At 37.2% G+C, this 14,512-nt stretch overlaps 1 protein-coding gene and 1 long non-coding RNA gene across 4 annotated transcripts; one reads left to right on the top strand and one right to left on the bottom strand.

Annotated features, from left to right (window-relative positions):
* Positions 1-350: 350 nt before the first annotated feature.
* On the bottom strand, positions 351-9,571 carry LOC127998501 (protein prenyltransferase alpha subunit repeat-containing protein 1). Of its 3 annotated transcripts, none has more exons than XM_052592116.1 (7): positions 9,448-9,571; positions 8,464-8,633; positions 8,261-8,373; positions 7,604-7,708; positions 6,249-6,480; positions 3,924-4,213; positions 351-2,567 (listed from the first exon to the last, which is right to left on the bottom strand). In XM_052592116.1, the coding sequence occupies exons 2-7, from the start codon at positions 8,518-8,520 to the stop codon at positions 2,222-2,224; spliced, it is 1,143 nt and encodes a 380-aa protein (XP_052448076.1). In that variant the 5' UTR covers positions 8,521-8,633; positions 9,448-9,571; the 3' UTR covers positions 351-2,221. The 3 variants fall into 3 exon arrangements, with proteins under 3 accessions (XP_052448076.1, XP_052448075.1, XP_052448077.1); XM_052592115.1 differs by having other exon boundaries at positions 8,261-8,327; positions 9,448-9,565; XM_052592117.1 differs by lacking the exon at positions 9,448-9,571 and adding an exon at positions 8,734-8,837.
* Positions 9,436-12,307, top strand: LOC127998564 (uncharacterized). The gene is made up of 3 exons (XR_008171403.1): positions 9,436-10,041; positions 10,317-10,526; positions 11,978-12,307. It is a non-coding gene; the product is annotated as an uncharacterized LOC127998564 (long non-coding RNA).
* The last annotated feature ends 2,205 nt before the right edge of the window (positions 12,308-14,512 follow it).

A 14,512-nucleotide genomic window follows, 5' to 3' on the forward strand; every position in this document is an offset into this window, starting at 1 on the left:
AAAACCTCTAAGGTAATGAAGGACTATTTATGAAACAGGAAGCCCTGAACAGATAAAGACATATTGTAATTTGTACATTTTCAACAATATAACTGGTAAGACTGTCCATTAAGAGTTTAAAAGTTAGTAGGTAATAGACATTAAAACTACTTATAGCATTAATATAAAAATGCTAATTGTTTATTGTTTAGGAAGCCAAAAATCTATGTGATGTATTTCGGTCTCTGCATGTATGGGTCATGTATATATATATATATTTTTTTTTTATTATATAAATATAAATATAAATATATATAAATATATATATATATATATATATATATATATATATATATATATATATATATATATATATATATATATATATTTATATAATAAAAAATAATCAAATACAATGACAATGTGGCCTTGATCCCAATACACAATGTACATGCAAAAAGATAACTATTCAGGTCAAAGTGACAAAATATAAAGGCATTTGTTGCAGATGCATTCCAGTTTTAGACTATTCTTCAGTACAGGACTCTATTAGGAGCAGTTTGTTTAACAGCAGGTGTAAGGGAGGTTAGAAAAAGCTGTTATCTATACACACATATATGTTCCAAGACATACAGGAACAGACAAAAGCACTCTGACATGGCCCTTTATAAAGTCTGAGAGTCAGTCTAGAAGTTATGTAACTCAACTACTTTCATAAATCTAGTTCTTGTGCAAATGTGCAAAAAAAAAAAAAAAAACAGAAAAAAAAAAAACAGAACAGTAATACCTCTCATGATGTGAAACTTAAGATCGAACTCTGCAAGTCTTACAGATATGTTGAAAGACATGTTAAAATGATTTCACCTAACAAGAATAGTTTTGCATATGTACTAATCCAAAGAGAGAGATATAATAATATCTAATCAGATTTTCACAACCTACTCCAAGTAAGCTTTGAAAGAATTAAGTTGTCAATGCAAGACTGAGCCTGCGAAACTTCAAAGTTTATTACAAGTTTAATAATTACGGAGTAACAGTGAGTCAACCATAACGGTCTAAAAGCTTTTTAGCTTTAATAAATCATCACATAAGTGAAGCCAACAACATTTCACTTTTTATATTTGCATAAATATATTAAGTTCAAAATAGTGTTAAACAAAAAGCAGCATTTGTGAACCTAGGCCCCTCAGGGGTCCACACTCCCCCAGTGCAGAGAATAAGCACCATTCTGCACGAGATGGGCTTGAATGTGGCAGCATCTTATGTCTGCAGCCACATTTGGGCCAAGCTGAGAAAACTCTTATTCCTTCTTCTGCTATTCCCTTTCATCATGAAAACCCATGAATCTGAGAGACCACCTGGATGAGCTATAACCCAAAACTTGTGCTTAAATGCTGAGGCTAGTCCATGTGACAATGTGGCCTTGATGATGTGCTTCAGGAACATTTATTCTCAAACCCCCAAAAATCATCTGCATTAACTGAAGACATGCTGACCCTGCAACAGATATGTCATATAACACAAATACTCACCTGAATGAGGACAGCGCATAGAAATTCTGTCTGTTGTGACTGTTTTTATTGATTTAAGATTATTAAAACTTATGAAAATGTCTGTTTTTAGCCCTAATATTTCATATCAAATGGCTCCAGGAATCTTTAAAATGATTGTGCTCACATTACTGATTGTACCAAAACGTCTAGGTAATCATTGAAAAATATTCACGCTTCTGTATAAAAGTTCAAAGAGGAGCAGTAGACTGGATTCAAGTGCCAGTCTACCCTCAATTAAACAAAAGAGGGAAACTGGGTCAGAATCACTTTGGGCTCTCAGTGTTCCCTTCAAGTGTGCACCATAGTGTGCATTTAAGATTCCCGGCAGGAATAGTAAAACTGCAGACAACATGATGAGTGCATACTGTAATTGATTTGTGGTGGAAGACAACATAAAAACAAAACTATAAAAAAAAAAAAAAAGTTTTGATAGAGGAAAGAGGATTGCACACTGAAAACAGACCTGAGATATCCAGTACCTGAACTAAACAGCTGAAACAGACCAGGCTTAGACTGCCGAGACAGGCCATGGGTTTTCATCAGGAGCGGGAATTTGCTCTGGCAGAGTAGCTCTGACAAACCGGCCAAGTCCAGCGGTTTTCAGAGAACCGGGTGTGGGCAGTTGGAGCCAGAAATAAGTTAACCTATCACAGTTCTCCCACATCATGGTGGGCGGAGCATTTCTCACTCTACTGACCTAGAACTGAGTCCAGCCACTTCCTGTAGGCAATGGCAAAGCGGTTTTGCTCGGTGCTCCGGCAGCCCGTGAGGATTCTAGAGACAAACATGTGCTCGGAGGGAAGTGCGGGGTGGGGAAGCAGTGGTCCCCGCTTTAGTCGTTTGGTGTCCTGCGTGTAGCTTCCGTGTTTGCTCCCATCAAGAACACAGTCAACATCCATGGTCTGGGAGGCGCTGCTGTCATCACAGGGCTCCTTGCTGAGGAGGACATCGGTGTGGGTGAGAGGTGGAGATTGTGACTCTGCCCCCTGCAGGTGCTCCCTCCGCCACTGCTGCCACAGGTAGAAGACGTGTCGCCTGTTGAAGAAGCCTGGATTTGAGTTTGTTCAAAAACCACATACCTAAAATGCAGTTGACTATATATTAATATAAAACACTTTACATTTAGGTGTGATATGATAGTTGCAGAGAAAATACAATGCAATTTTAGAATAACAAAAATGAATAGGTTTACCAACTTTTAAAAAAAACATGCCCTCATCTTCAAAAACCACAAGCAACACTATCCAAAGTAAAAAAAAAAAAAAAAAAATTAATACATCCTAAACTATATTACATACAGTTCTACTTGCAACAGAGATAAACATTGTGGAATCTAATATCTCACTGAGATTTTTATGCACTTGGCTGTCACATAGATTCTGTCATCATTTACACACCCTCATGTATTTCCAAAACTTTGTGACTTTCTTTCATGGAACAGAACATGACAGGAAAATGTATAATAATTACAATGATTGCAATGATTGCTTTCAAGCTTTTCAAATGCACCATAAATGTATCATAAATATTCTAAAAATAAATGTATAAAAAAAATATCAATCCAAAACTATAAGATGTAAGCTACGCCACAGAAATTAAATGGTTAAACTGTCACATGCTATCATACAGTATGCTATCCAAATGACTTGGTGCAAGGATTATTTGGAATACTTATATGATACTTACGGTGCTTTTCGCATCGTTTTTGAAGCTTTAAAGCTCCATTATTTATTGCAGGGGGGAAAGGTGACCAGTACAGTGATATTTCAGATGGTGACAAAATTGCATTTTGGTGTTACTTCACATGATAAACCGTTGTGGTTCCATGTTTGGTCAATCACTTATCATGCACTTACTAAACCTGATGCAAAAACATTTTTTTTTACTTATATTCAGTAAATAGAAAAAAGGCTTAAGTTTTTAACATTCAAACTAAAGCAAGCTAGAGCTTATTAATGCATTGTGCTTCATAATATTTGTCATTAAGAGGCTTGAATTGTTGCAAAAACAATTTCTCATATCGTATTTTAGAGGGGAAACCACAATCTTAAGATATATAAATACCATTCACTGAGCAGCTCCTTGTCTCAGCCACAAGGGATGAGGTTGGGAAGGGGGAAAAACTGGAAGAGCTTGAAAAAGAGATCCAGCAAACTGCTTGCCTCTCCCTCAGTGAGCTACAACTCTGCAGCACCAGACCATCCATCATTTTATAAAACTAAGCCATAAACACATTAGCACAGACCAGCTGAGGGCCAAGGACAGACTTCTGGCAAACAAAGTCACTGTATTCACACTGAGACTTGTGGAAGCAGCCTGATGTTGACTGATTGCACGACTACAATCAGCACAGCAAGACCTGGAGATCTGTTACTGGCTGATCACTCTCACCTGTGGCACCACAGCGTCTCGTGGCCCGGATAGGACTCGATGAGATCAGTGCAGAGCTCCATCTCCTCGTGGAAGAGCTGAGGGATGACGTCATTATGGTGATTGTCATCAGACGCACCCGCTGTGCTCTCTCCGTTGGGCTGCTGGGTGGGGTGCAGCTCCGTCTCTCCGAGCTGGCTCAGCTCCCTGGCCAGGGCCTTGAGCAGGTGTTGACGGTAGTGGAAGCCGCTGTGATCGGACACGTGCATGGACACCCACAGTCGGGTGGAGGACAGCTCATCATGCAGAACCTGGAGTAGAAAGTCAGGGTATTACATTCATTCAACAACATTATGCTTCAGGTTGTTCCAAATTAATTTCAGTTCAGATGCCAAGCTGTAAGTTAAACTATGAATATGCAATATAGTGCATCCATTTAGCAAAATGCTCCTAGCTGACGGATGATCTTATGGATGCCGAATGCCAAGCTTTCCACATTTTCCGCAGTTTGAACACCAATTGAGCGATTAAATGAGACATTTCAGTAATGATGTCCATGTTTATTTTATATTGTAAATAGAAAGATATGATATGCCTCTTGAATTGAGGTGCTTAAGCGATTGCTCATGCCACATTAAATAGTGCCAAAATGGTATTTATTGTTTGAATTTTGTTATGAATTTGGCAGAATTATAAAGCTGATTCTTAGTTTATTAAAATTAAACGCTTATTGCGATTAATGGACGGCAAGTGTGCTACAAATAATATGAAGTTCACGCAACAGAACACAGCATTTAGACAAAAGATCTTGATAACAAGTATCGATTTTAAACGAATTGTTAACAATATATTGTAAATGTCCACAATGCTGACAGCTTTACGGGTTGTAGTTTGTTCAAGTTTTGAATGAATTATACACTGTTCATTACCGTGCATTTACTGTCACCTATCTCTCAAGTGGACCATTGACACTCCTATTTGAGATTGTAGATAGTGTGTCAATGGTCCATTTAAAAGATAAGTGGCAATAATGCATGTATAAGTCTGTGGTCAGCCATAAAGCAAGAAGAAGATGCCTCATGCGACTGCTTGAGAACACGCTCAGAGTTCTAACAGTTTGGACTGTGTAAATCAGAGGTAAAAAAAAAAACTATATAAATATTGTTCAGTTTCTTGCACAGACTGAGTATTTTGTGTCTTTACACATCAGTGTATCATCACAAGCCACAGGGTTTAATTTGGTTTTGTGTATGTTTTAGCCATGATTCCCATCCACTTACATTATAAGACTGACAGACTGCTACAGTTTCAGTTAAAAATCTCTGTTTGTGTTCTACTAAAGAAACAAAGTCACCTACATCTTGGATGCCCTGGGGGTAAGCAGATAAACATCACATTTTTGGGTGAACTTTCCCTTTAAAAAGATGTGCAAATAATACAGTTGTGACGATGCAACACTGGCCAAATTAGGTAAGTGACAATACTTTCAGCTGTCCCAAAACATTAGCAAAAGTCACTTGAAGTGCAAACGAGATGCACTGAATCATCATTTTAAGAGAGAGAAAGCGAGAAGACGGACTTCAAATGACTGATTTGATCTGATATTCTATCTGGATTTATTTACATCTAACCTACATGCTATATTACATGTACTGTACATGATAAAACATTTGCAGGAATTTCCCACATTGTAAACCAGAAACCCAAATTCAGACCAAGGAAAACAGTATCAAACAAGATATGCAGAGATGTAAGATGACAGCCGCGTAACCCAATTACTCCTGAAATAGCCTATGAATAGCTCAGACTGGTTCAAGTCTGTTTAGTCCTGGATCATTAAATCTACAGGCGCATCCTTTTTATATGAGGGCCTGTAGCTGGGATTGAGCCCTATAAGATTTGCCTAATTTCGCATCCAATTAAGAAAGGATAAGCACATCAAAGGTCTGGCACTCAATGACCCGCTAAGAGCCAATAAGCTCTCCTGACTAACAGCACTCAGCTCTCTCTAAAAAAAAATAAAAAAAATAAAAAAAGCTAAAAGGACAGAAAACTGTGGCATCTGTAATCTGATCTCTTCCTAAGGTAATTCTAGTGGAGAAGAAAGGTATTAAGATCATCAAAGGCTCAGGTAGATTTATCAACCTCATAAATAACCATCTCATGTTGCTTTCCCTGTAACAGCACTGATATGCCAGTGTGATCCATCATTCCTTAAAGTAATCTAAGACAAATCTAATCTTTGGGATGTACGCAAACAAAGCAAAATCTAACAGACACCCGTTTTCAGTCATTATGATAAATCACACAGACATAGTGCAGAAAGCTGCAGAGGACTGAGCCTACCTTTACATTTCCTTTAGCCATGTTTTGCAATACCCAGATGCGATGGGACCAGGCATTATAGTTGCTGGGGTAACGACCGGCCGCGTCTGCACAGAGCCTCATTTCCTCCTGCAAGGCTCTCTGCAGCCTCTCACACGGTCTCCTCACAGCATCTTCTCTGGGTTCAGTATGATCCTTCTGTTCTTGTTCAGAGGGAGAGCCCTCTTTCTGCAGCCACTGCAACACCCAGCGCCTGTGTTCACAACAAACCATTTAAGCGGACTGATCAAACCCACGTCTGGATGCACAAGGTTTTCTACAGGCTTATGGCTTTATTTATGAGAACGCAAAATCTGCAAATCATGAACAAATACATAAGCCAATGAAAATAAATAATACAAATAATACAATAGAGAACTAAGCGCCCTGCAGCTTTAAAGTACCCTTGGAGATCTAATGCCTCAGAGTTATTATCTCCAGACAATAACATCATCCAAACTGACATAGTGAATAGTAAAATTATTTGCAAAATAGCTGACAGCTGCAATGTGTCCTGCACACTCCCTGCAGGGACATATAAGCTCTTGGTCTTGTCAGTTGCACAAGCTTTGGATATTTATTAGTGTTCCAGGGATCTGTGTAAAGTGGTTTGCCCTTGTCCTTGCAGTAGTGATGAAATTTTACTTAAGTATGTGACACTGTTGACATGTTGCAAGAGGTCTGCAATTGCAGACAATTTCATTTCATGGTCTCCTGGCCACTGCTATCCCTGTTTCAGCCAGTTTGAGAGCAAGGTTTCTTCCATACTAATTCAGCTACAAGAAAGCAAAACACATAGATTTTCCAGAACAGCGCATCCAACTATTCCATTATTAATTTCTTAATGCCTAATCATGTATTATTCATTTTTTTATATCACTATTTGAAAATTCAAACTCATGGTAAACTGAAGGTAACATGGAAAACAAGAAACATAAAGGGTGCAGAACACAGCACTTCTATAATATGCAATATTTAATATTTTAAGAGACCTTATTTAACTGTATACATTAAGAGCAGAATATCTAAAAACGACACAATGAACATTTATCACTCTAAAGCAGATGCCTTCACTGATGTTTTCATTTATGCTCATAAAATCATAGTTACCCGACAACAACAACAAATAACCTTGCTTCATTTAAGTCATAGGCACAAAAACATTTTACTACACAGGGCCAAACACTTGACTGAGAGTAAATGTTTTTTAAAATCAAAATCTATAATATTCTCTAAATTTGAATGTAGATTTTTTTATATATAATAACTTCATAATAATAAATCAAAGGTTTGGAAACCTACAATTTAAAATAGCCATTTTTTTCAAATCCTCTTACCTGTGTATCCATGTCTCTGGGCTTTTAGGATGCTTAGATAGTGCTAGTTTAACCAGGTAAAGGTCTTTCTCTGGGTTTAACACGCCACACTGCAGGAGCTCTTTCCTATAAAACAATCAATACCCAGCTGAATTCACAAGGATACAACCACCCAAAAAAATAAGTACAGCACCACCTCCTGGACAATAAGTTTCTTCTATGCAACACAATCATGAAAACATTCAGCCAAGATTTTTGTGCAAAACTCCTAGTAAAAACCTAGTTAAAATAAATATGTAAATTAAAAGTAAAGAATGTTAAAACTGGTTTCTTAAACCAGGCATGTATTAAATATACCTAGTGTTTCCTGTAAGAAACTAAATGTTAGAAAAATCTGTTAATTCTTTGCTCCCTATGTGAGTGTGAAAATGGACAAATTTAGTTAAATGCAGCAGCAGTCTTTTGATGTCTCCTTCCCCAAATTAGACATCTTTGTAAAAATAGCAGCAGCACGTTAAAAGATTAAGATTGCTGACATTTAGACAGATATCAAAGACAAGAAATAGAAAATTTCTAAAAATACCTCAAATGTGTATATAATCATTCAGAAAGTATGTGAAGGGTTAGTTTGGCAGAATGTTATTTTTTTCATGTAATACAAACATGATGAAAATGTACCTGACATTCCACGCAGTGGTGAAATCTGGGTTTAAGAGAAGCAATGTGCAGGTTATATCTACCAGTGCTTGAAGATAAGAAGAGAGAGAAGTCACTTTTTCTGCAACGCCGGTCTGTTGTATGAACAGCCATCTTTTAATAAAGACTAAGGTCACAGCAAAGTGAGCAGCCGAACAAGCTAACCCAATTAATCTTGGTCCTACCTTCCCGATCGAGCCACTGCTTTCTCTGCCTGTACAGCAGGAGTTTATTATGCACATAGGGCAGCAGAAACTTGACACACCAGCTCTCCACTCCCAGCTTATTCTCCACCAGGACGATGGGGCTTCTGTTGTACCGGGCTTCGGGGCACGGAATCAGGCCGATTTCATCACTGTGAACACAATGTGAAAGATAAAGAGAAAAACAAGTCACAAAGCCATTTTAAGAAACTCTGCTAAGGAGCTAAAGACAGACAGCAATGCATAAAGTACCAGACATCTCAGCTGACACTGACTCATTACAGTTGTACCTCTTTGGCAGAGATACAAAAGTGTCATAGGAGAAGCGCGAGGTGAAACCATTGGGACAAAAAGACCTAACACACAGAAAAACAACATGTGCATTGAAGGCAGCTTTAAAAAGATTGATGAGATGCTTCATATGTGGACTGAAGTGATGTGTTTGGATACACAAGAGCAGCAATGTTGTAACCACTGGATGGATGTCTAACTCCGAGCACCGGTAAAAACAAACGCACATGGCAAATTACTGAGAATTATTACGTTAAATATAATGCATTAAAGCTTGCTACGCTCTTCAGCAACTGACCATCGAGTAAAAAAAAACAACAACAAAAAACATTAACAGTAACGTTACTAGCTACAAAAAGGCAAACAGGCGCTCTTTGCGTTTCACTTAGAGAAACTTTCGGCGTTCGTACGGTGCTTGTTAAACAGGTGCCCCATTTACATTTTCACACGACCTGGTCTAAAAATCGCGGCTTGGTGAGCTATACCTGCTTCTGGCCGCACCGGGCAAAAACGGGTTAGGGCTGGTTAGTAGCCAGTTAGCCAACGACTGTCTGCGCAAGTTACACAGGCTGCTGCACTATGTCCTCCCTGCGACTGAGCGCGAGGTTCTCAGCCGCTGTAAGCCATAAACGGGACGAGCGTGAGATAAGCAAAAATGCGAGTTCACATACGTACATGTTCGGGTTTCTTTTAAAAGCGTTATTGATATCTTTCACAACTCTCTGGACCAAGACATCCACCTCCTCTTCCGACTCAGCCATTTTCAGAGCTCGAGTGACGTCAACAACGCCGGTGACTCAACCTCATCCGGGACATTTCACTGTCATAGGACATTTCAGGGTCTCGTGAGAAGTTGTCACAGTAACCATAACGCGTACGTTGTTGTAATGTAAAATTAGGAGATGATCTTGCATTAAAAAAAAAAAAAACTAAATTTATCTACACGTCGCTGTGGTCTTTGTTACTCGCCATTTGGAGGTAAATCTTGTTTAATCAGGGAAGTCGTGGCCTAGTGGTTAGAGAGTTTGACTCCTAACCCTGGGTCGTGGCACCGAACGCTCAACTGCTCCCTGGGTGCCGCAGCATAAATGGCTGCCCACTGCTTCGGGTTTGTGTGTGTTCACTGCTGTGCGTGTGCACTTTGGATGGGTTAAATGCAGAGCATGAATTCTGAGTATTGGTCACCATACTTGGCTGAATGTCATGTCACTTTCACTTTCATCATTGAAGCCTCTGAATGTAGGTGCAGAGACATTTGGAAAAAGACAGGTAACTTATGTGACTTACATACACAATCAGAATTCATTCCATTCAAATTGGGATGGGATATTTCATTTTCCATCCGATAATATTTACAGTTTAATTTTAGGGACGGGGCATGTCCCAGAATAGTGAAATCAGCTTGCATCAGCTCTTTGGGGTTCGCCCATAGACTGTATAAAAACATGAACATAGTCTCTGTGATGTCACCCATAGGTTTCCGAAGAGCGATTTTTGCATTGGTCCATATATGTTCCCTTTCATTTGTCCCTTCAATACTGCAGGGACGTCGCAGGTTGTCAAGGTGCCGCACTGGGCGATGGCTTGGGGCGACGTGTGCGCAGGGGCGCTGGACTCGGGGTAAAACCAGTACTGATTACCAGGGCCCCAAAGGAAGAGAGGGCCCTTGAAAAGTCTGGAATATATATTTTCAAAGGGGGGTTCCATCTTGTGCAGCACCCCTGCATGTGCGACGTGGAATTTGTTTAAACAAGGTATGTCAGAAGGTAGTGGACGAGTCTTAACTTTTATAAAGAATATCTCTTTGGATTTGAAACTTTAGTCTTTGTAACTTTAGGGATCTTATCTGTTCATAAATAGCTTGTAACACTCCAAAGAGAAAGGAAAACTTGAAATTGCATCGTATGACCCTTTTAAGACGGAATATTCTCAGAACAGCAAAGTTATGAACAAACGTTCTTCCAAGTACTGTTGATAAAACATTCATTCAAGTTCACCTTAAAGTTCAAGTGTCCACTTAAGGTTTTTAATAATGTTCTCAAAATATTAGCACAATCAAAGAAAAAAAAAAAAAAAAAAAAAAACACCCCCGAAACGTTTTAGCTCGATAGTTTGATTAACAGTTTTGAATGTAACAATTTTTTTCAGAATGTTTAGAGAACATTCAAAAGTAATGTTCCCATAATGTTTGTAATATGACAATGGAACTTTCCTTTAACCTTTGTATAACCAAGAAAAAAATGCTTTTAAAACACTGGACGTTTTAAATGTTCAGAAAAAAATAAAAAGTAATGTTATGATAAATTATTGGGAATGTTAGAAAAATGTTTTATAATTGTATATTTATAAACAATTTATAATTGTAACGTGTGTATGTGTGTGTATATATATATATATATATATATATATATATATATATATATATATATATATATATATATATATGTATGTATGTATGTATATATATATATATATATATATAATATATATTTCTATTCTTACCAACTAACAAGCTTTCTAATCTTTGTGTCTTCTTTACATTTATTATGTAATTAACAAAAGCAAAGAAGACCTCTAACACTAGCTTGCGCTATTCTTTTTCCCTTCTTTTGCCCTTGATATGTGTACTGCATTAAGATAACTGAGACTTGTTATAGCACGTGTATATCATTGCTCTTTTGTTCATTTTGATTGCTTCCATTGTCCTCATTTGTAAGTCGCTTTAGATAAAAGTGTCTGCTAAATGACTAATATATATACACCTATTAAGTTCCGTAACAGTTAAAAATTATCATTACTTACCTATAAGGCCCTAAATGGCTTAGCTCCTGCGTACCTAACTAGTCTTCTACCATGCTACAACCCATCACGCACCCTAAGGTCACAAAACGCTGGACTTTTGGTAGTTCCTACGATAGCAAAGTCCACTAAAGGAGAGCTTTTTCGTATTTGGCTCCCAAACTCTGGAATAGCCTTCCTGATAATGTTCGGGGTTCAGAGACACTCTCTCTGTTTAAATCTAGATTAAAAACACATCTCTTTGGCCGAGCATTTAAACAATGCATCTCATAATTTTGGACTGCAGTTATATCTGATCAAATGCGTATTATTATTCTTTAGCTTGGGTTAAACTAATTCATTTTACTTGGTTGGAACAGCAGGTACGCTAATTATGTCTCTATTTGTTTTTCTGTTTTCCAACTAGGATTTACACAAGCTCCAGTCTGGATCCAGAACACCTGAGAAGAGATGATGCTGACCCCTCAGAGGACCCCAGATGATGCTAACCCTGAAACAACACACAGAACTAACAAATATTGCTACAAGAGTGATTGCATCATATAATAATTGATGTTAATAATGTTCATCATCTGGTTGACTATGTCTTGTATTCATCTTTCTCAAAAATCCTGTCATATGCACATAAACTGACAGTCACCTCTTATAAACTACTACTAAATATTGTAGAAACGTAATTTTTTGTAAAGTTGCTTTGTAATGATATGTACTTTAAAAAGCGCTATACAAATAAACTTGAATTGAAACTTATATTGTTGATTATTAGATTGATGACATTTTGAATGCACAGAGATACAGTGACAAGATCCCGAGGCCCATTGTTGTGTCATTCATCCACGACCATCACCTCATGTTGCAGCCTGATAATCCATGGCCCCATTTCTCAAAGAAATGTACTCAATTCCTGGAAGCTGAAAACATCCCAGTTCTTGCATGGCCAGCATACTCACTCATTTATTATTGTGTTTAGTGTGTGTCTGTGTATGTATGTATATATATATATATATATATATATATGTATGTGTATATATATAATATATATATATTGTTAGCTGGATGTGCTGTTAATAAATGTTGAAAATAAGGTTTAGGCCATTTCCACGCAATGCATGCTGTCAAACAGTAATAATATTTAATTAATAGTATTCTTAATTATTATAATTATTATTATTTGTTTGGGTCTATACTAAATGTTTTCTAATGTTTTGCAAATATATTAAATTTAATTTATTATGCCTTCTAATCAAAGCAAAAGTCATCATGACATATAAGGGCAATATAGAAATGCAGGGTAATATAGAAAACATGTATTTAGTTCTTCAATCTTATAATTGCATTATATAAACCTTAAGAAATTATTCATTAGTTTACATACAAACTGTTAAGACAAGTTCACACTTACACAACACACTTCAACATTCTAATGTTAACAGATTAAATTAGTACAAATAATTTACAAATATTACAATCTAATTAAACCATCACCATATATTTGACCTGTCCTGTGAATATATATATTTTTTTTTTCGACACTCCTGTCATTAAGGGGTGCCTATGCTTGTTGTTATTATTGGGACCAGGTTGATGTTACAGTGGCTACCAGTAGAGGGAGGCATGAGGTTTTTGGTCTGGGTCTGGTGTGTTGAGATGGTAATCTGGAACAGAACTGAATTACTCTTTTACTACATATTTAATCATGACAGTTCATGTTCAGCAGACGAGTGCATCCATACTTGAGATGACATGATAAAAAGACTCTACAAAAAGTTAAAGTTACTTGTGTTACCCCATCAGTATGCATTTTCTAAACAAACAAAAAAAACAACAACCTGTAATGCTAAGCTCATTAGTCTATTTTAGTTTTATACTTTGTTGGCATATCATTCTAACTAAACCAAATTGTGGGAAAAGTGCAGTTTTCCTGGTTTTGGAGAAACAGGATGAAGTGTTTATCATCATTGCAGTCACAACTCTTTAAATACTCACAGGAGGTGTTTTATAAACATGTTCTACTCATTACACATTAGGCAACAAAAGTGAACTGCGATCCAGAAGATGCAGCTTGCCCGACACCATTCCTTTTGGCCTTGCTTTTAGGTAAATAGTATTTGCAGTTGTTGCATGATAATTTATGAAATGTAATCTGACACTTTAAGACCTCAGTATGATAAATGGTATTAATTAAGTCTAATATTTCATTCAGGATTTCAAAAGATTTAGCATCTCAACGTCACAATATTGAATCACAACAGAAAGAAAAAATAATTTGGAAAGAGCTGCTGTTGGATTATTTCCCTCATTTGTACTAATAGATGCAAGTGCATTATTTATCTTGCATCATTGCATGATTTGGTACAACTTAAACAACATAAATAGAAGAAAATTAATTAATTTGACAGATCATGCATAAAGGTCACCTATCATTTTTATTTATTCTTTATTTTTTGCACTCTTTGACATGATCTTTCCCTGGTTTCCCTGAGGGTCACTGATTACAGGAGTGTTGATGTTATATTTTTTTTTATCTCAAGGTTTCCACACAGCTACTACTTGACGTGTAACTCCCTCTTTCATTCCCACTTTCATAGGACAGTGCCCTAGACTTGGAGCTCACCTTTAAGCCCCAAGGGAGAGTCTACACTCCAAAACAGAATTTCCTGTGTTCATTTGTAGGCTATTCACAGAAAAACAAGTAACCTTGAATCTGCAGAACGCCTGTATATTGTGTTTAAATAAATGCAAATGTTGCTGGTCATATACTGACTGGTCATGTTGTGTCCTGTCTTGTAATATAAATAGATGCCAATCAAGCTCAAGACTGAGAGAAAGCCTGATTTCATAAGGTTTGAAAACCTGACAAAATACTTGATGAAATTTAGGTGGACTGCGGTTCAGTTGTGACCTAAAAACCTCTTTTGCGCATGACATGCATTTTCTCCTT

This window comes from Carassius gibelio, chromosome A5, assembly GCF_023724105.1.
Source record: "Carassius gibelio isolate Cgi1373 ecotype wild population from Czech Republic chromosome A5, carGib1.2-hapl.c, whole genome shotgun sequence".
NCBI classification, from domain to species: domain Eukaryota; kingdom Metazoa; phylum Chordata; class Actinopteri; order Cypriniformes; family Cyprinidae; genus Carassius; species Carassius gibelio.